The sequence below is a fragment of the Cryptomeria japonica genome, chromosome 1 (assembly GCF_030272615.1).
Source record: "Cryptomeria japonica chromosome 1, Sugi_1.0, whole genome shotgun sequence".
Classification (NCBI taxonomy): domain Eukaryota; kingdom Viridiplantae; phylum Streptophyta; class Pinopsida; order Cupressales; family Cupressaceae; genus Cryptomeria; species Cryptomeria japonica.
The window spans coordinates 160,121,773-160,144,516 of NC_081405.1; the positions used below are offsets into that span (position 1 = coordinate 160,121,773).

General features: G+C 39.1%; 1 protein-coding gene across 2 annotated transcripts in view; it reads right to left on the reverse strand.

The window, feature by feature from the left end:
- The window catches only part of LOC131029006 (uncharacterized), a 97,242-nt gene that overhangs the window by 17,507 nt on the left and 56,991 nt on the right, over positions 1-22,744 (reverse strand). For both annotated transcript variants that reach the window (XM_057959386.2, XM_057959387.2), the window contains exon 6: positions 16,688-16,847. In XM_057959386.2, coding sequence (XP_057815369.1) covers positions 16,688-16,847 — 160 coding nt within the window. The remainder of the gene's footprint in view (positions 1-16,687; positions 16,848-22,744) is intronic.

A 22,744-nucleotide genomic window follows, 5' to 3' on the forward strand; every position in this document is an offset into this window, starting at 1 on the left:
AATCTTGGCCATTGGTGGCCACAATCCATTCCAAGGCATGCCTAGAGGTCCTTCCAAGCTCAATCTACCTTGATCCACACTTAGCTTGACACAAAAATGAAACGAAAAGGTGGATTTTAGGAATTTCGCTCTGGACCCTTTGGAAGGGTCAGGAGCGAAATTCACCTTCTTGAGCTTATTTCATCATTTTTCCACTTCAATTCACCTCAAAAGGGCAAGGACATATCAATCTATTCCTATCCAGGCCATAAAAAACCTGACTTGTTTTGAAAGAGAAATAGGTGCTCTTAAGAATTTCGCTCTGGACCCTTTGGAAGGGTCAGGAGCGAAATTCTCCTTCTAGGCCAAAATCCTTCACATTTGGTGATCACTAGCAACTCAAAGCCATGCTTAAGGACATCTCCAATCCTAATTCACCCTAACCCACACTTGGCTTGGCACAAAATTGAGAAAAAAGGGAGGTTTTGGGGAATTTCGGTCTAGACCCTCTGGAAGGGTCAAGAGCGAAATCCACATTCTAGGCTTAACTCTTCATCTTTTCAACTCCAATCTTCCTTTCAAGGCAAAAATACACCACTCTACTTGCACCTACGCCATAGGAACCACTGTCTTGCCCAAGAAGAAAATAGGAGTTTCCAAGAATTTCGCTCTGGACCCTTTGGAAGGGTCAAGAGCAAAATTTCTATTTTAGGCTAAAATCCTTCACATTTTCACTTTGAGTCACTCCCTAAGGCAAAAACATGTCAATCCACCTTCCAACATGCCTTAGAAACTAAGAACTTGGCCAAAACAAGGAAGAAAATGAGGTCTATGGGGATTTTCGCTCTAGACCCTTTGGAAGGGTCAGGAGCGAAAATCCATGTTCTTGGTTGGTTTCCCACTTCCTTCATCCAATTCTCCTTCAAACTTGATTGAATTCAACTTCCTTTCTTCTCACTTAAGTGAATCTACCATCAAATCATCTCAAGACAAGGTCATTTTCATCATTTTAGGCAAGATAGGGGGTCAAACTGAGGATTTCACTCTGGACCCTTTGGAAGGGTCAGGAGCGAAATTCTCCTTCTAGGTTGATTTCCACCACTTCATCACCTCAAACCTCCTCTCAAAGACAAATATGCATCAAAACCTTCCCACCATGCCTTAGAAGTCAACAAACTTGGTCATATGAAAGAGCAAAGTGGAGGAAAAGTGGATTTCACTTTGGACCCTTTGGAAGGGTTAGGAGCGAAATTCTCCTTCTAGGTTGATTTCCACCACTTCATCACCTCAAACCTCCTCTCCAAGACAAATATGCATCAAAACCTTCCCATCATGCCTTAGAAGTCAACAAACTTGGTCATATCAAAGAGCAAAGTGGAGGAAAAGTGGATTTTGCTCTGGACCCTTTGGAAGGGTCAGGAGCAAAATCCATGTCTTAGGTCAAAATCTTCATCTTTTAATGCTTTCAATCACTTCTCAAGGCAAGAACATATCAAAACCTTCACAACATGTCTAAGGAACAAGACTTTTAGTGCAAACAAGGAGAAAAAAGGTGTCTTCTTGGAATTTCGCTCTGGACCCTTTGGAAGGGTTAGGAGCGAAATTCCTCCTTATGCTCAAATCCTGACTTCATTTTCATATTTCTTCACTCCAAATAAGTGTTTTGCCCTCAATAATGCCTAGGAATGAGTTAGTTCTAAGTTTGGATCAAAGTAGAATGTCCTATAGAGGAATTCGCTCTGAACCCTTTGGAAGGGTCAGAAGCGAAATTGGAATTCGCTTTGGACCCTTTGGAAGGGTCAGGAGCGAAATTTGACATGTTGGTCTCTCCGTCAGGATTCATATATGGAATATAACATTTAAGTATAAGATTCTTATACTTTAAGTTATATTCCATATATAGTGTCAGGATGTTTGAGAGTGGTTTCGGACCTCCAGGAGTTATAATGCAAAATCTAGTTTTTGGAGGATTCTTCAATTTTCCAGACAGTCAAATTTCAAGATCAGGATGACATTCCAGACAGCCAAATTTCAGGACATTTGAAGATCAGGATGACATTCCAGACTTCATCACTCACCAACTTGACCTAACTCAGACCTTCAAAGAGGATATTCACTCACCAAGCTTCATTGACCTCCTCAAACTCAAACAAGACACAATTAGCAACAAGAGCAAAACTTTGTCCTAAGGAAGACTTTCAAAGATGACCCTAATCCAAAGCATCCACTAACTCACCTTAAGTTAAAACAGAGCCTGCTATCTTAGTGATCCCCCTAGCGACACTCAAAATGCAAAGGCTAACAGACAAAACCCTAAAAACCCTAGAAAGCAAACCCCAGAAAGCAAAAAAGGTAGGGGTCCCCATTTGCAATGGGGCGATGTGTGAATATGTCACAACAATCAGCAAGGAAACTAAATCATCAATCTAATTCTTCTTCAAAGAGTCCAACTGGTTTAAGTACATGAGCTTCATCTTATCTCTCAATTCTTCTAAGTGTAGATCGCGGGCAATACCGATATCTATCCCCAACAATTCTTCAATGGACGTAAGGATCTTTGATTGTATCTCCTGAATCAATCCTTCCATCTCTGCACAATCCTTCTGTGCATGCTCATAAGTGGATTTCCGTCACATGGCCAATGAACAATACTAACCATGGAAATTGTATCTATCTCCTGCGTGCACAACTCTCTCCTGAATCAATGTGGACATCGGAATTTTCTTCAAAACTCTGAGGCGAGGAATGATCTCCTGTATAGGCTAGAATTCATCCCAAACTCCCTCCAAATCTTGCATTCTATATATATAAGTGCCATTGTCCTGTCAAATACATGGACTAACTAAGGAAATCATTTGCCTACTTCTTCACATCTTCAATCCATCTACCAAACTCTGCATGTGTACTCCTCGCTGCCTCATGATCAAAATGAAGTCCACGATCAACTGCGATAGGCGAAATAACGGTGGGATCCTCATGCCTTATCCCTGCAATATGCTCCTTAAGCTTGATATTTTCTTCCTTGTATTTTTCTTTCTTTTCAATCTCCATGTCTAACCTTCAATCGATCACCCGAATTGTATCACCAAGTTCCTAGAGTTCCTGTTCTTTTGTAGTTTGTCCAAGGGCAACCAAAGTGATCTAGAAATACATAGGAGTAGCAACATCTCTAGTCACATCGCCCATCAGGATAGCCACTTGTGCAATTCACATTCTTGTTTCATCTCTAACTATATTTTAAAGTATCTTAGCCTTCTTAGGTTCCTTCTCCTTATTACTCTTGGCTAAGTGGTCATCAATATCATCAATAGTTTGGGCCTCTACCATCTTCTTACTTTTCTCCATGCTCTTCATCAACCAATCGGGAATGGTAGATATTTCCATTCCATCATCAAGACACATTTCCCAATCAAGTCCCCTCAATGCCGAGATAACATCATCATCATCCTCCTTGTCCTTAGTCAAATCAAAAACATTATTACCCAAGCTAACCTCCAATAGGACAATAGGAGATCTCGACTACTCATCATCTTCATGCCACAATGCTAATGTCGTCGTAGCATGTAGCTCCTGAATATTCTCTAGCAAAAAAATGTATTGGAGCATTGTTCAAATTCCTTGCTCTTTTCTGGCACATCTACCCCCTTCACCGATGGGGAACTAAGGGGGGACAAAGGAGTGCTAGGCTTTTGCTTCTTCTTCTTCGTTTGTTCTTCTTCAATCTTCTTCCCCTTTGCCTTGGATTCTCCAGGCACACTCTTCCTACGTTTCGGAGAATGAATCCTCACATCACTAACTGTTCTTTGATCATTTTCAAGAGAGGACTCCTCTTGTTTCATCTTCTCATATGTGAAGACAACACCCATATCTATCAATCTGTTCATCTGCTTGTCTAGCCACTCTCTAGAGAAATCCATGACATCTCTCATAAGCACATTCAAATCTGTTACCTTTGGCTCTGACCAACTAGGTAATAGGATAGGCCTCTTCATTTCATTCTCATACTGCGGATGAGTATGATCACTATCATCCAATATCTGATCAGGAATGAGAAAGAGTTCACATTTCCTCATGAAATCCACTGACATCTTGGAGCACATCCTTTTCTTCACTGCTTGTTCATCCATTAGTTTTGCCCAATAATCCTCAATGTCAACCTTGTGTATGAATCTTTCTCCTCTGATTCTTTCAAAAAAATTATGCGGATCAAATTTGTCTCTGCTCTTGTAAGTTCCAAGGCGATAGAATGCAATCTCATCAATCATTGTACTAGTTGCAAAGGCAATGTGGCACACTTCCAAAGTTTTCCCTATAGCAATACGAAAAGTCATCCCTGTTCTATGCTTCTCCTTCTAGATGAAATCAAATTCTATAAGTTGTCTCACCACGTCAAGTACAATCATCCTGTCTGTAGGATACCTAGGAAGTTTGTATGGTTTGGATCTGAATCCCGAATCCTTGGGAATGTTAAGGCAGGAAATTGTACATACCACGATCCATGTTGTTCAATCAACTTCGTTGGTGCCTTGGACAACCTCTTGTGGATTCCGCCCTGCAACATCCTCGTAATATACATGGTGAAAGCATCATTCACCCTCCTATAATCTTCAATTCTATGCATATCAAGTTGTGGATAACATTCATAGCTTCTATATTGTCCTTGTCCATTCTCGACTTCACCTTTGCATATCAATCCTTTGTATGTGACAAATCTAGCAAGTATATCCACAAGGTAGGAAGTCATGGCGAATGACTTAGTCTTCTCCAAATTCCTCAACAAAAAATCTAGATTGTCACTGATTATATTTGACCAATTGATCATTGTTCTTGTACAATCCTGGATAAAAGTAAAACATCCATCCACCAAATAGGGAACCCTAAGACATCCCCATCACTCGATTTAGTATAGTAGGAATATCAAATCACTATATTCCTCTTTGAAATCTATGCACGTGAGTGTCTTTGGCGCCTTGGAATGATGAGGCCTCAACTCAATCATCCACTCTTTATTCACTACAATCTTACATGCATCCGCCTTAAATTTATACTTCGCTTCATATTCATCCTTTGTCCTTTCCTTCATATCAACACTACGGGAAATTCCAAACACTTGCGTAATTGCATCCTCGGCAAAGTAGGCAATGGTTATCCCTTTGGAAGTCCAGATCATCTTGGAAAGAGGATCATAGGGTCTTGCGCATTCCAGAACGACCTCGCTGCATTGTGGAAATCCAACGGAATGATATATGCCACTCCTCATGATGTTTGCATAGGTAGGAGAGAGAATTTGGTACTTTGTTCCAAACATCCTCTGTTGCATTTGCTCCATATTCAGGGAATTCATGTTTGTATCTATGATTCGTTTCCATCAAGAAGAAAATTGGGAATCCGGATAGAATTCCTCTTGAATGATCTTTAACTGCTCCTTCCGAACCCCAATTCTGGATTTGGACATGGTACTTGTACGAAGCTCGAAGTCAATAACCTTGGAAAATTGTCCCACTAATCTATTTCCAGAATTGAATTAGTTTTGATTTCTAATGATTTAGACAATTTTAGGAATGGAGATCAAGAATTCTATTCATATTCTTAACAAATTCTGAAAATAGAAAGAAATTGATATGAATAGGGTCTAAAACCCTTAGGAAACCCTCATTTTCAGATTTAAACGAGGTCTGATATAATAAAATTAAGTCTGAAGACACCTTGTATACTCAGAAAATTATTAAAAATGAAGTCCAAAAGAGTATACCGAAATTTGGAAATGCTTTGAAAAGGTGTAAAATGTCTGATTTTTCACTCTTTGATGTCTGAAGACACTCTTCCAAACTCAGTAATGGCTGCCAAATGTCTAAAGACAACCTACAATACTCATAAACCAGTCACTTAACAAGGTTGCAGCCATGTAGAATGCTCATGCTTGATGAAATTTACCTCTCCAATGTCAAAATGATCAAATCTGGGCAAAAATAAAGGGCTGGTAAAAATAAATCAGTCTGAAGGTAGGTCTGAAATGAAGTTTCAGACCTTGCCAGCACCTCAAGTAATGATGGCACACCCAGAAAATGACTTTAAAATGCCTCAAAATGTTTCCTTCAATGAAATTGCCTAAGTGAAGAAGGTTGGAAATGAAACCCCAAGTCTGAAGACAAACTGAAATGATGCTTCAGACCTGCAACAACTCTAAAAATGCCTCCAAAATGCTCCCAAAATGACCTTTAGACAAAATCACCTAAGTGGAAGTGAGCTTGGAATGAAAGGTTAAGTTTGAAAATTGAGCCTTAGCCAACAATGAAGTTAAAATAGCTCCCAACAATGTTGGAAAATGCAGGTCTGAGAACAATGGCAGCCCTCTAACAGCAATGGCGTCCAACAAACACAAGGAAATCGCCCCAAAAATGAAGGAATTCACCTCCCTAGCAAAATGCCACAATACCCAAGGTGGCGCCACTTCACCAAAATTGCCCAATGTGGAAAAATCGCCACCAAACTTGCTGTAATCTTCCTCCAATGGCAGCGCCTAGGCAAAAATCGCCCTCCAAACATGCAACTCCAGCTCAAAATGGTGTCAAAAATGACACTTAAATCAAAATCGCCTAGCTGGAAAAACTTCAACCAGCCACTAAAATGTCTTCAATCTGCCACTTGACTATCACAATCAGCAGTAATAATAATATTACAATGCTGGGAAAGCTTACTTATTCATGTTTTCACCTTGTTATTTCACCACACAAGCAATGTGGGATAAAAAACTTGCCTGGGAAAATCGATTTGCAAAAGGAAACTATTTAATCATTAAATAATTGTTTTTGATAATTAAATAATCGTTGGTCATCACAAAAACAATTAAATTCGAGCCCACTTGAATTAAATTATTTCATTTTTACCAAACTAGGCCATCTGGGGAAAATTGCCCCATATCTAGATAAAAATCCAAATGAAAAATCATTTAAAATGTCATTAAAGCTCATTGGGGGAAAATCAACCTCCATTGGGATAGAATTCCCGATCAAAAATCATCAAACTCATCAATAAACACCTCTGGGGGAAAATCGATTTTCATAAATACTCCAAAAATCACTTCATCTTCATCATTATGTCCAAAAATCCACTTTGGGGGAAATGGCTCCCTATCTGGATAAAAATCTAGATCAAAATTTCATCAAACTTCACACTAGGGGAAAATTGCTATGCATCAAGACAATCATCTGCACAAAATACACCAAATTTGATCATGCACTGTCCTAGGGAAAATTGACCTTCATCAGGATAAGGAATTGCATCCCCATCAAAATCATCTGCATTCCAGGGAAAATCGTAGGTCATCAGGATAATTTCCCATAGTCAAAATTTTACCTTCTGTTGGAAAATCGCCCTCCATCAGGAACTTGAATGGAGGAAAAACAGGGTCCATCAGAAATTTGGGGGAAATTTATCTCCCCTCAAGATTTTGAGTGGGGGAAAACCATGGGTCATCAGAAATGTGGGGGGAAAAGCACCTCCCATCAGGATTTTTGACCTTTAGACCATAAACATAGATTTTCATCAAGAATTTAATGATTCTTCCACTCAAAATCATTTGGTTATTTCAAACCTCATTGTCACGCATCGGGACTTAGCCAAATTCATCAAAACATGAGCAAGAAAATAGGGATTCCTTCAAGATAAAGTGCAACTTTGACTTGAATATAGGAGCAAGAAAATAACCCCTAAAGGACCTTTTGATGCTTAGGCACAAAAATATCACTAACTTAGACACTTTAAAACTCACTCACGCTCAAAAGTTTACACTTAGACAAAATTAGGATCACCTAGACATCTTACATGTATACGCACTCGATCCTATTCAAAGTTAAACAAACCCTAATAGCAATTAGGCATGATCACACTTCAAAACTTGAGACTCAAACGCAGGAAGCTCAAAGTTGCCGCCTACCACCATAAACCCTAAACCAACAAGACGCGAAAAGCAGGAAAGAGGGAGTCCCCGTTTGCAATGGGGCAATGTGTGAAAAGGTCACAAGTTTTCCCTAAAAGATTCCCACACATGATGCAACAAGGTGGGAATATTCATTAAATGCCCACTATTCCCCCTTACGATAAATTCCTATTGTCTAAAAATAGTGCCTAATGTACATTAAATGCACCATTATCCACTAGGTTCGCCCAACATGCAATAAATGTTTCTCCATGCAAAACCGCCCATGCTGCCATAAATGCCCATCATCTCCTAAATGTAACGGTTGCATGCAAGAGTCAGCCATGATGTTATAAATGTGACAGCCACATGCAAGAAGGTGGTCCACTATCTTAGCATGTGTTGACCCAACCGCCACCTAGTCAAATATTCTTGAAATAAATATGCCATTATTTCATTCAGTTAAAAGATCCTCCTCCAAAAATGGGCGACCATTATCTCGCTCATTAATAGCATAAGCAATGAACTTGGTGAGGACGGCCTCCAATTCTCCTACAGAGACACTTGGCACGCTCTCCATCCTGAATGATATCAAGGAAATTTCTTCCTCACTCTTGGAGAAAAACTTCTCTCATTCTGCTGCCATTTCCTATGTCCTTTGCATTGTGCTAGAAAATAAAGAAACATTTTCCAAATGAGCCTTGGAAAATGATTCCACAAAGAAGAATTCATGTAACCGGTCCCTTAGGTAATTCATTGTCACTCCACCTTCATCCAACCTTCTTGCGAATAATGCCTCAATTGAGTTGAGGATTTCCTCCTATACCCTTCTGATTAAGTCTTTTAAAGTCAAAAGACTCCATGTTGAATCTTTCAAAGGCTTTCCTTCCAATGCAGACAACACACAAAACCACCACGGGAAGTCATAAATTTCATTCTCCTGGATCACCTTCCCGTCTATCAGTGTTTGCTTAGGAACTTTCATCAATGCTCTGAGTCGCAGTATAGTCAAATCCTAATAAATGTGCACATCCTCCCATGAACTATATGTCACTTCTAGCTTGTTCAAGAGGGCAAGGAGTCTTGAATGAAGGTGAGCCAGGTCTTCAATAAATTTTCCAACTATTCTAAAAACATCTTCCACCCACTCCTTAGAATATTGAGCCCTCTTCTTGGTGCAATCACGGTTAGAAGGGACCTCAATGAGATCTATCTGGACCATGCAACAAGAGTAAACACAACGAAAGCAAGCCAAGATGATGGAGGCAATGCAGAACTAAATGAGTTAGATCATGAAAACTGATTACAAATAACCTGTAACATCTGGACTACAAGATTCGGCTCACTGGCCTGCTACATACATGCTCTATTACGTAATCAGTCAACTCTGGATCTCTAAATCTTAAGATATATCTTCTATATTCTCTCTCTGATGATTTATGACACTAAATTACATTGATTTATATGCTCTAGAGGGATCCGAGTCGGCCCAAGAAGAATCAAACAACGATGAACGTGTAAAATCACGAGGTCGGCCTCCGCCAATGAAAATCCTCCGGAAAATCCAAAGGAAGAAGCACAGATCAAAGGGAAGGTCGGCCACAGGCCAAGGAACATTGGAATCAACGAACTGGGGCTCCACAAGCTACGGAAAGGATCCGCAAGATTCACCAATAGAAAATATGTCCAAGCGGTTCCGGTGTTCTAAGCCAGAAAACTGTCTCAGAATCCGGAAGCGATAACTTGCCAAAAAATGATCCAAACGTCCCGCGGTTTAGGAATAAGGAAGATAATCATGTTCACAAGCAAAATTCAACTCTGCAAGATCCGGTGAGCAAATGCAAGAAAATGCAGAAAGAAATGTTGAAACTGCAAAACAGAAAACAAACTAAAAAGAAATGTTTTTTGGTTGATGCAAGATTGCCAAGAACCAGGAATGCTCCTGCATCAGACATCTGGGGTTGTTGAAAAAGTGAGTTCCTCACTTTGCTGGGGTCAGAGGAAAACCAAGGCGGTTCACCTCTGCCTAAGAAAGCCAAGATGAATCTTCAACTGGTTTGTCCTTCCATTTCACAAGATACTCCTTGTACTGACTGCTCCGGGTACTACGCCCAATCCTACTATCCAAAATGTCTTCAATCTGATCGGGTTCCTTACGGGGCAACTGCTTCTCCAAGTCTGCAATACTATCTTCACTGAATTCTGATTCATGATACTGATGTAGATCAAAGATGTTGAATATAGGTGAAATACTCAAACCATCCGGTAGCTCCACTTCATATGCATTTTCGGAATTGAATTTCCTCAAGATCTTACAAGGTCCAAACTTTCTCATCTACAACGTGTTATATGTTCCAACTAGAAATCTTTCTTTTCTCAAATACACCATCACTTCATCGCCAACTTCAAATTCCTTGTCTTTTCTTCTCATCTGCTTTCTCCTTATACTTGTTGTTCGCTTCCTCCAAATGCTGCTTAACCTGAATATATAAGGCCTTCATATGATCTGCAAGTTCTTTTGCCTCTACACTTCTCCTGTCTTCATTACTGATATCCCTCAATTCTGATATACCTTTAGGGTGTGCTCCGGTAAAAATCTCAAAAGGTGTTCTTTCGATACTCTTGTTCACTGAATTGTTGAAGGCAAACTCTGCTTGTGCAAGGATCAAATCCCAACTTCCGGTCTTCTCTCCAACTAAGCATCTCAAAAAATTTCCCAAGCTCCTGTTTACTACCTCTGTCTGTCCATCAGTCTGTGGGTGAAAAGTAGAGTTGAATTTCAAATCTGTCATCTTCTTCCAAAGTGTTCTCCAAAAATAACCAAAAAACTTAGTGTCTCTGTCTAAACTATGCTCTTAGGTAATCCATGCAATCTCACCACTTGCTTGAAAAATAAGTCAGCTGCATGCACTGCATCAGATGTTTTCTTACAAGGTATGAAATGAGCCATCTTCGAGAATCTATCCACCACCACAAATATAGAATCATTCCCTCTCCGTGTCTTGGGCAATCCAAGTATGAAACCATGCTTATGTCTTCCCAAGGTCTCTTCGGTACTGTCAAAGGTTTATATAATCCCACATTCTGACTACTACCCTTTGCAACTTGACAAATTCTACAGCTCTACACAAATTTCCTAACATCCTTATGAATCTGAAGCCAAAAGTAATGTTCACTCACCAATGCCAGTGTTTTGTCAATACCAAAGTGTTCGGCTAATCCTCCACTATGCTTCTCCTTCATCAGATTCTCCCTCATAGAACTCTTAGGTATGCACAATTAAACTCCAGTGAATAACATCCCATCCTGAATGAAATAATCCAATCATTTGCTTCTATCTATCATAACCGGTGCTCTACATGCTTTCCAAGGTTCTGGAAAATTCGGGTCATCATCATACAAGGTCTTCAACTCTTCATATCCTAATACTATCACTCTTATCTTTGTCAACAAATTCCTCCTTCTACTTAATGCATCAACAACTTTGTTTGACTTCCCACTCCTATGCTTCAACACAAAAGTGTAACTTTGCAAAAACTCTACCCATCTCATATGTCTTTGATTCAACTTACTCTGACAGTTCAAATACCGCAAGGCTTGATGATCAATATACAACACAAATTCCTTAGGCAACAGGTAATGTCTCCACTTCTTCAAAGCTTGAACTATGGCATAAAATTCCTGATCATATACTGAATATCTCCTTTTGGCATCATTCAACTTCTCACTGAAATAAGCTACTGCTCTCCCTTCTTGACTTAATACTACTCCAATTGCGTTCCCACTTGCATCACAATCCACTTGAAATACCTTGTTGAAATCTGGTAAAGCTAACACAGGCTGCTCAACCACTTTCTTCTTCAACAATTCAAAACTCTTTGTTTGTTTCCTATCTCCTCTCATTGTCTCAGTCATAGGGCTACAAACTGAACTGAAATTTCTGATAAACTTCCGATAGAAACTAGCCAATCCATGAAATGATCTAACCTCTCCAATGCTTTCCGGTGTAGGCGATTCAACAATTACTCTTATTTTCTTAGGGTCTATCTTCAATCCATCCGTAGATATCACAAATCCCAAATAGACTAACTCTTTCTTCATAAAACTACACTTCTTTAGGTTTATCAGCAACTTCTCTTCTCTCAACCTCTGCAAAACTTGTCTTAAGTGCAACAAATGCTCCTCTTTTGTCTTACTGAAAATCAGAATGTCGTCCAAATATACAATAACAAAATTACCCAAGAATTTCTTTAATACCTCATTCATCAACCTCATGAAAATACTTGGTGCATTAGTCAATCCAAAAGGCATCACCAACCATTCATACAATCCTTCATTTGTCTTGAATGTTGTCTTCCACTCGTCTCCTTCTCTGATTCTGATATGATGATATCCACTCTTCAAGTCTATCTTTGTGTAGTATTTGGCTCCACTCAAACAATTCATTATGTCATCCATCCTCGGCAAAGGAAGCCGGTACTTCACTGTGATCTTATTTATTGCTCTAGAATCGGTACACATCCTCCATTCTCCATTCTTCTTAGGTTCTAACACTGTTGGTATTGCACAAGGACTCAAACTTTCTCTAATCAAACCTTTCTTCAACAACTCCTGGACTTGTCTATTCAACTCTTCATTCTCTGTCGGTGTCATCTGGTGTGCAACTTTGTTAGGCAAACTAGCTCCGGGAATCAGGTCCATGCAATGACTAATACTCCTCACAGGTGGTAACCCATCAGGCACATTATTTGAAATGATGTCTTCATATTTTGTCAGCAACTGCTTTATCTCCTCTGATTGTTCTTCTTCGTGCGTCGGGTTCCCAGTCTTCTTAGAAACTAAGGCAAAACACACATTCTCATGTCTCATCCCATCCAGGAATTTCCTTCCATCCACCAAACAGATTCTAGCATTCGTACAAACTTCACTCTTCAGGGGCTCCTCCAAGGGTAACAAGGTTTGTTTCATCCAATTTGCTACAATAGTATATATATTCTTTCTTCCATCATGTATTGCCTGTCTATCAAACTGCCAAGGTCTACCCAACAAAAAGTGACAAATATCCATAGGCATAATATCACACAAAACTTCATCATGATAATTTCCAATTTTCGATTTCACCAAGCATTGCTCACTCGCTAACAACTTATGATCATCCTCAATCCATGCTATCTGATAAGGTTTAGGGTGTTTCAATCTTTCCAACTTCAAATTATTCACCATCTCTTATAGAACAAGATTATCCAAACTACCACTATCAATAACTACTTTACAACACTTACCGGATATCTTCCAGTTTGTTAGTTGATCCAGTGGGGCTTTCTTCTACCAATGTTGTTCTCCCAGTGTTCTCTATCTTCTTACATTCAAAAGCACGATGTCCTTCTCCTCCACACTTAAAGCAAGTTCCTCTAAACACTTTTTTATCTTGACTTCTATCATCTTTTCCAAAATTTTCATTCCGGTAACTATCTGGTTCTCTTCTCCGGTAGAAATTTTTGTCATCTTTCCGGTATGAACTACCATCTTTACTTACTTCCTTGTCCATGTTCTCATCTGTACATGCTCCTCTTCCTCCTTGAAATCTTCCTCCGAAAAACCTTCCACCTCTACTTCTCTGTCTTTGCTCATGCCTTTTGTTCAACTTCTCTTCTGCTTTCAAGGCATATTAAGCTTCTTCAACACTCTGCAACTTGATCAAACTGAGTTCATCTAGTATAGACATCCACAATCCATTCAAATATCTCGCAACTTGTTCAATCTCATCATCGAAATGTCTGGATCTGATATTCAACTTGTAGAATGCTTCGGTATACTCCTTCACACTAGATTCTTTCTGCTTCAAGTTCTGTAATTTTCCGAAACAGATTTACTTGGTAGTCAGTTGGCATAAACTTCGATTTCAACTTGGCAACCATCCGCTCCCATGACTTGATCTTCTCTTTACCTCTTCTCTGTCTATCAACCTGAAAATGTTCCCACCAAAGAGATGCATGACCTTTCAACCAAGTACAGGGATATTTCACATTTCTTTCTTCTGCGGTGTTCTCAAAATCAAAATACTTCTCCATCTTCGAGATCCTGTCCATTAATTCATCTGAATCCAACTTTCCATCATACTTCGGTGGGGTAAAATGTGGTTTAGTGTTCGCCCTACTCAAACCCTTCAAGAGCCTCTCCTCATTCGGATTGATCGCCCGTGGATTTGCTACTTGTTTAGCTGGTGCTTCTTCTTCTTCATCCTCGCTCACATCTTCAATATGTCGACCTCTTCTCTGTGTTGTCTCAACAGCTTCTGACCAGGCTGCAATTCCTCTCAACATTTCCATCACAGCAGGGTTTGCATTCCCCCACACTCCACCATTCCTATTTCCTCTTTGCGTCATCTTCACGCTAGTCCTCTGCAACTATAGGTCGGATCCGCAGTCCGCCACCCCACAACAAAATGTTCAAGACAACGCAATCTCCAAAACGAAATCTCGCTCTGATACCACTTGGTGTAGTCACGGTTAGGAGGGACGTCAATGAGATCTATTCGGACCGAGCAACAAGAGTAAACACAACGAAAGCAAGACAAGTGATGGAGGCAATGCAAAACTGAATGAATTAGATCATGAAAACTGATTACAAATAATCGGTAACATCCGGACTACAAGATTCGGCTCACTGGCCTGCTACATACATGCTCTATTATAGAATCGGTCAACTCTGGACCTCTAAATCTTAAGATGTATCTTCTATATTCTCTCTTTGATGATTTATGACACTAAATTACATTAATTTATATGCTCTAGAGAGATCCGAGTCAGCCCAAGAAGAATTAAACAACAATGAACGTGTAAAACCACCACAGGTCGGCCTCCGCCAATGTAAATCCTTTGGAAAATCCAAAGGAAGAAGCGCAGATCAAAGGGAAGGTCGGCCACACGCCAAGGAACATTGGAATCAACGAATTGGGGCTCTGCAAGCTACGGAAAGGATCCGCAAGGTTCACCAACAACAAATAGGTCCAAGCGGTTCCGGTGTTCTAAGCCAAAAAACTATCTTGGAATCCAAAAGCAATAACTTGTCAGAAAATGATCCAAACGTCCCGCGATTTGGGAATGAGGAAGATAATCATGTTCACAAGCAAAATCCAGCTCCGCAAGATCCGATGAGCAAATGCAAGAAAATGCAAAAAGAAATGCTGAAACTTCAAAACAAAAAACAAACTGAAAAGAAATGTTTTTTGGTTGATGCAAGATTGCCAAGAACTAGGGATGCTCCTGCATCACTTCCTGACCTCTTCAGCAATATCAACGGATTCCTTAGGAAGAGATGTGGGAAGAACAAAGAACGAATCTTCCTCTCTGAGTGGATGTTTGAAACTCTTAACATATTTGCATAAGGCTCTATTTTCATTTTTTAGCCTTTTGCACTTTTCCTTCATCTTTTACATCTTTTCCTTCATGGCCAAGGAAGACCCCTCAAATTCTTCCACCACCTGTGTCGTGGAAGCATGCCCCAAATCAACTTCTCTGATTACATAATCATCTAGTGTGATCTCACTTCTATCCTTGTCCACTGCAGGCTTAGCTAAATGTAAAGTTTTGGATCCAGACTCATTCCTTGTGATTTTGAAAAACTTTCAGGCAGCCTTCTTTTCCATTGGTTTGTTCATTCTTCTCAGAAGTTCTTCCATCTCCTGTGCTAGATCCAATTCCTTTTCTAGCTCTTTTCCCAATTTGTCTTTCAACCAATCTGGAGCAGCGGTCAATTGATCCTAAACCTCCATATGTACATGTTCCTGTGAAACTTCCTCAATTTCTCCAAGGATTGTTTCTATGAGACTATCCTAGCGTGGCTCTTCTAGATGGGAGAGAAGTTCTTACCTTTGAACTCTTGGCTGAATGAGCCTGTGTGAAGTACTGACGCTAAGTACATCTTGCGCAGGTGCACTGTTAGGAAAATTGCTCTGTGGTGGATTAATTAGATTTTCTTATGCAAACATTTCCACCTCTCGCACACTGGAAGAACTAGTTGGGGATTGAGTTTCTTCCACCCTTGCTCTTTTCTGTTATGGTTCTTCTTGGTGGACTTTTGGCTGAGCATCTAGCTGGGCTTCCTGTCAACCATTTGGCTGAGCCTCTTTCCTTTTCGTTGTCCTTGGCCTCTTTGAAACATTTCTTCTTTTACCAAATCCAACTCCTTTCTTGATTTCTAGGTGTATCATCCAGTGTGGATGACTAAGTTGTAGTTCATTTGGTCTACTGATAGCTAGCAAAAAACATTACTTTGTGCAAAATCATCATTTTTCTCTTAATATCTAAAAATAACAAACCTACTTCTGCCACAAAATTCACAGACTATTGTCACTTTGTAACTATCTTTAAAGTCTAACAATAGGTATTACCTTGTACCATCAGTTATCTCTTAATACAAACTAGTGCTTGTTTACTTGTCAACTATTAGTGTATTACATTAAAACACAGTAAACAACTTGCAATAAAGTTAAGTTACAATCAAATTAAATGGTGATGTTCTAAAGCACCACTATCAATCATTTTATGATCTCTCTTTTCAAATCATGTCAACTAGATGCAAATGCATAGCACACCTGAAACATCAGTTCCTATGAGTACTTTCTTATGAGACCAACACAAACTCCCATGGCTTATTCTTAATAAGTATTTAGTTAGTCACATTATTATTTACAAATAAAGAAAAAAAGATAAGTTCACACACATTCTTCCTATTATGTGTTTAGAGTGAAATAAAGTCCTGTCATAGCTTTACAATATAATGCGTTACCTTTCAATTTTGATGCTTCTACGAGAAAGCATCAGTGTTAGTAATATTGGAACCATCGCTGCACTCATGTGTTTCAATGTGTGACCACTGATGATGTAATGAGTCCATTTGTAAAGCTTTCTATCTGCCGCTTCTTCAATTTCGGATAAGAGATAAAACCCTGCAAATTTGTCAATGAAATTTTCTTCAATTAGCAGATCCAATGTGATGTTCAAAAGACTGCACAAATTATAAAAGGGGTAGATAAAGACGGTAATGCTCAATACAAGAAGAAACTTTCCAGGAGAGAGCTTTAAGTTACAAGAAAAAGAATGCTGACAAGTATTGACAAACCAAAGGTTAGCTTTGAGAAATAGCTACTTCCACAAACATGCAGTAATGTCAATATTGATATTGTCATACAAAAATTGGTTCTACCAAAAAGAATCTTACAATTAATAGTATAAATCCAAACAATATGCAATGTAACTAAGCAAACTTCATAGAAATTTGTATCGAAGTCAAAGCTCAGTTAGATTCTGCACCTTCCAACAGTATTGTAGTGGAATGTAATCTAGGCCTCCAGAAGATAAACAGATAAAATTGGGGGTCAGGATTCCGATGACCCACTTTCAATAGAGTAAGGGCTTGCAAACTAGCAAAAGTTACAAAAAGGTAACTAGCAAACTCCAGCAAAAACATTGGATACATAAGTACTTGCATAAGCATCATAGCTTGGATGGATAATACCAAAGGTCTCCCTGCAAGATCTGCTAGGACTAGTGTGGCACATGAATGACACCAAACCCATATGTAGTCAAGTGTATGTTACTATTCATTACCATTTTCACATTAGGCCATGAAGCTAATTAATTTGAAATAGTCACCAACTCAAAACCCCCCAACTACTCCTAAATTAAAGATATTTGCATTCTTAAAACTTGTATAAACGATTTGCCTCAATAAAACCTCAAATCAGCTCAATGAAATTGAGTAAAACTTGGGTCCAAATTAAGATGAGGATTATAAATGGATAAGAGGAACTCCTGTGAGCCAATAATTGACAATGTGATGAATCTTATCCGATGCCTTCACTATACTTGAAAAACAAAAACATTGGAGACACAAGGCACTAGAATAAACATCTTGGGTTGGAAAGATGGAACAAAATGATTGTCATGGCCCCTTCGTATTGGACTTATAAAACTTTATAATTAATATTTCACAATATTATAAATATTTATTACTTATTTAATTAAGATGCGAATAATAATTCTTGTTTATGGGTCTGTTCAGGTTGATCCTGTTTGCAACCCAAGAGCGAATGTTAGGTGGTGTTGGTAGAAAATTTTGTACACTTGGGGAAATATACGAAATTGTGGCTTCAACCACAGTGTGTGAGTATGATACTCTCCTAATTAAGGGAAGGCTCTCCCTATCTATCTAATACTAAAACTAAAATAAGATGGAACAGCAGTCTTTCTTCTTTTTTCAATAAAGCCAATATCCTTTTCTCTCCACAAAAAAGTGATAGCAATTTAACGTAAAACAGCAGTAACAACTTTTTTGAAATGAAATGAGAGAAAGGAAATGAAGTTTCTTGAAAGCTCAAAGACTTTCGTCACTTCCTTCATGACAGAACAGTAATATCAAGCTCAAAGACTTGAATATATGAAGTCCTATCTACCCTTTTCTATGCTAATAATATCAAGAACAAATTATAGCAGCACAAAGTCTGAAATATCTTATTCTCTCTTACACAAAACAGTAAGAACTAGTATAAGCTCAAAGACTCATAACTATTTCGTATCACAAAATCTATTTCTAATTTCTTTCAAGAACGAGTGTAAGCACAAAGTTTTACAACTCTTCCTAAAAGAATGTTTACTCTAATTGATATTAACCTCCAATACTTGCAACACAAAGACAACAAATCAAATTTGATTAAGCTCTCTAAGAAACACTTGCAAGAAAGATAATATGGAACACAAACTCAAAAATGTAGCACAAAGACTCAACACTTGAGTAATCTTCTTCTATTCCTTTCAATTCTTCAATTTACACATAAAAGCTCAAAGACTTCTTTGCTGCAAATTTTGTAGAGTTTTTGCTTGCTTTCTAAAGGATAAAAATTACAATAGACCCCCTCAAGTATTTATAGGAAAGGAGACGTGAGAAAAAGGTGGGAGGATCCTAACTAACTTGAGAAATTCTCTCAACCACCAAGACTTATTCAATAACTAACTATGACTTATTCAAAGTTACAAGTCCTATTCTAAATTGACTTGTAACTTGTCCACTTGTAATTACAAAAGTGCAAGTAATGACTTGACTTGCAATTTACAAAATGTTTTTACAAGTAAACATGTCAAAAGATAAACTACAACTAAGAGATTACAATTCTGAAAATGCAACTAAGTGTTGAAAAACACTTAGGTTGCAGCATGTGTAGACATGAATCCTTCAAACTTCTAGATGATCATTTGCAACTCATCAGTATTCGGTTCATGGGTATTCTTTTCCATGATCATGGTTTTCACAATAACATCGCTGCAACGAAGGATTGTGGCATTATTCTTCTCAAAGGAAGACTGAATTTCTTGTAAGAAGACTTGGTATGTAACCAAATCTTGAATAGATGCAGCTGAAAATGGTTCACTCTTCCACTAATGATGAATCTTCAACTGTAGATTTGAGAGAACCCTTTCTTCTAATAATAATTCTCCATTCTGATTCATGATATTACAAGAAGCTTTCTCACAACGAGAAACAATATCCTGAAATACTTCCACTCGCAATCTCATGGCATCATTAATGTCTTCAACAAGTGACTTGAGAAAGAGGGTTTTGTTCTCCAAGAGCTCCTGGTATTCTGGATATACAACCCTTGAAGGAATAACCTGATGTTCTAGAAGAACACTCAACTTTTGTTGAGGAATCTTGAGCCACATTGTCAATCTATCTTCCATCTTTTCCAAGTTCTATTTGAAAGCATTAGAAACCTGGTTCAATTGTTCCTAAATGGTCTTCAATTTGACCATCATTTGAAAAACCTCCTTCAAGACCTATGCACATAAATCATGAAGTTGATCCACCCAAGATTCCAATGCTTGTACCTTTTGAGCAGCTCTCTCAACTCCTTGAATTGATTCTTGTGGTCCGGAAGAACTTGAAGGATTGCTCCCTTCACTAGTGGATTTTGTAATCCTTTGAACAGCCGCTACTAGTTGCCTATTCTCCTCTTCTAGCTTGTCTTTCTTTGCTAGAAGCTCGTCATATCGTTGTACTAGTGAGGCTACAGAGTGCTGGGCATCATGCTTGACAACTTCATGTGTTTGCTTACCCAATTCTACCCTTGTGACCCTGTAATCAGCAACTTGCATTTTCTCATGTGGCTTGTCTACAAGAGGCTCAACAATCTTGGCCACCTTCATCTTGTTACTGTCAACTGTCACCCTTGAGATCGTTTTAGCTCTTTTAGCAACCTTGGGTCTTGATTGCCTAAGTTGTTGATAATCAAAGACATCAGGAGAAATTTGTTGCTTCTTTGCTTGGGAGTGAAAGAACTAAGCCATGGAGGTAAAGCCATTAGTTCTCCTTTAGTAACAGCTGAAAGTAGAGGAGAAGCAGTTTTTGTTTGAACAACCGTGGTCATTTTGGGGGAAGTATCTGTCTAGATAGCAACCATCGCTTGCTCGGTAACCAAAGGACATGAGGATTGTCTCATAAACTCCTCAAAGCTAGAAGTAGAGGTATCAATCTCTGACCAATGAATACATGCAGGAGTATCCTCGAAGATTTCCAGCAAACTCTCTTGTTGATAATCAAGAGGTGTCTCAACTACTGAAATGGGAATGGCGTCCTGAGGAGACTCATCCACTACTGTAGGAACATCATGAATAATGGAGGAAGTATCCACATCTGTGTCAGGAGGAGATAAAGGTAGTTCCATGGGGATTGAGAAAGGAACTTCATGAGGTGACTCTGAAGTTAGTGACATAGGAGCATCATTTGAATATTGTTCTTCTTCTAGATCTTCAAGATCAATCACATGAATGTGAAGCTGGGATTTCTCCTTCCCATGAACTGTCGCCTCTTCAGGAGGAAGTACCATCGCCCGACTAACTCGCAACATGATTCTCGTGCCCGAAGATGATGCACCTTCTTTGTTATATATCTGGATTTCAGATTTGCATCCGAGGGGTCTTGTAGAATCATCTTCTCTTCCAACCTTGATCTTGATGAGTCTAACACCATTACCTTTGAGCCAAGTGTTGGTGTTAGCTAGGATAGGCTGAAATCTCTCAAGAATGGAAGTGCATTCTTTATGTGACCATTGAATTAAAGGAAGTGGGGCTTCATCAACTCTTCGTGAAAGATATTCTGGATCAAGCACATTCCCATCATCAATCATTCCTTGTGGAATGTCCATTAGGTTCAAATCAATAATCTGTTCAAGGGTGAGCCTGCAATAATCCATCTTATGAACCTCCTTTTTTGTACGAAGATCCACCCATATATCCTCTATGCGATGCACATGTATGAAGGACTTTTTCATTCTCTCCTTCATACCTCGGTAGTCAAAATCAGCTCTTGACTTAAACCTTTTGAGTTTTATCTCCTGCATTTCGGTCTCCATAGCTTTGGCTTTGGTGGATGTAACAAGTAAATACCGGTCAATCTTCAATGGATTAGTTGTAGAAATCCCCATCCCAACCTTATGCTTGACAGATTGATGTGCATGAACCGCCATGATCTGTCTTCCCAACTCCATAAGAATAATCTTATCAGTTGAGTATCTAGGGAGCATGTATGGCTGCCCGTTGTAACATCCAACTCTCATGTAAGTGAAAGTTGGGAATTGAAGGAACAAGCAACCATATTCATTCACTCTTTCCCATGCCTCATTTGATACTCTTCTATTCTTTAGAGTCTTGTCAAACTGACACATGAAATAACCAAAGAATGCATCCTGAACCCTCCTGAAATGTAATCTACTGGGTCTCAAAGGCAGCTGATCATAGTACTCCCACACAGGTATAAGCGAGCGATCACCCTTGGTAGAAAGACCAGGGAAATATCTAAGTGATGCTGCTAAATACACCAAGTATGAGTTCATATAGAATGTCATGGTAGTAGGGACTGCAGCAAGTTGTTCACACAAAGCGTCACTGATAATTTCTCCCCATGAGATGTGATGAGACTGCCTTATGAACATGATAAACTGATATACCCAAGGCTCAAAAACATTAGAATGCTCTAGCCCCAACGTCCTGCTGAGAAGAGTAATGATGTCTCCAATTTCCCACTTGAAGTCACAACGGTACAATTTAGCCCACCCTGTAAAAGTGGCACGTGGCTCATGGATCCACCTGTTAATGTGATGTTTGCAATCTTTTTCCCTCTTGACATAATAATCAGCTACACTATCTTTGGAAATCTCCATATACACAGGTGTTGATGGTATTCTGAAAACTTTGTCAATAGTATCCGCATCAAGACGGATTATTGCCTCCCCATCATCATTTCTGATAGTTCTTGTCTCTTTATCAAAATGGTGAGCACAAGCAAGAACAAACTCAGGTTCTAGGGCAGCCACCGGAAAAGAAGAAGCATGGTGAATGTGGCTGTCCAACAGTCGCTACATATTACTATCTTGCGGATCCTCCACCCTTTTGATCAAATCTGACATGTCAACATGCCCTATTTCCGTATCCTTGATATGATCCATAAGAGAGGAAAGTTGTGAAGGAGAAACCTCACTCTGGTACTTATCAAATTTATATTTCATCTTCTTTGGAACGGAAGATGATGGTAAATCTGACATTAGAGAACAACCTGGTACGCTGCGATGAAGACTTAAAAGTGTCAAAACAACATCAAGATCAGCTGCAACTATCATCTTCTCTTCTTCAAATGGGAAAAATTCTAACCCTTACACTTCACAACTTTGTGAGAGGAAGATGGGAAATAAATGGGGATGCTTGAAACTTGGCTTTTGACCAATTTCAGATCTTGAGGAATGTTTTACAAGTATACAAGTGGGGAGGAACAAATGTGCAATCGAACTTTTGAAAC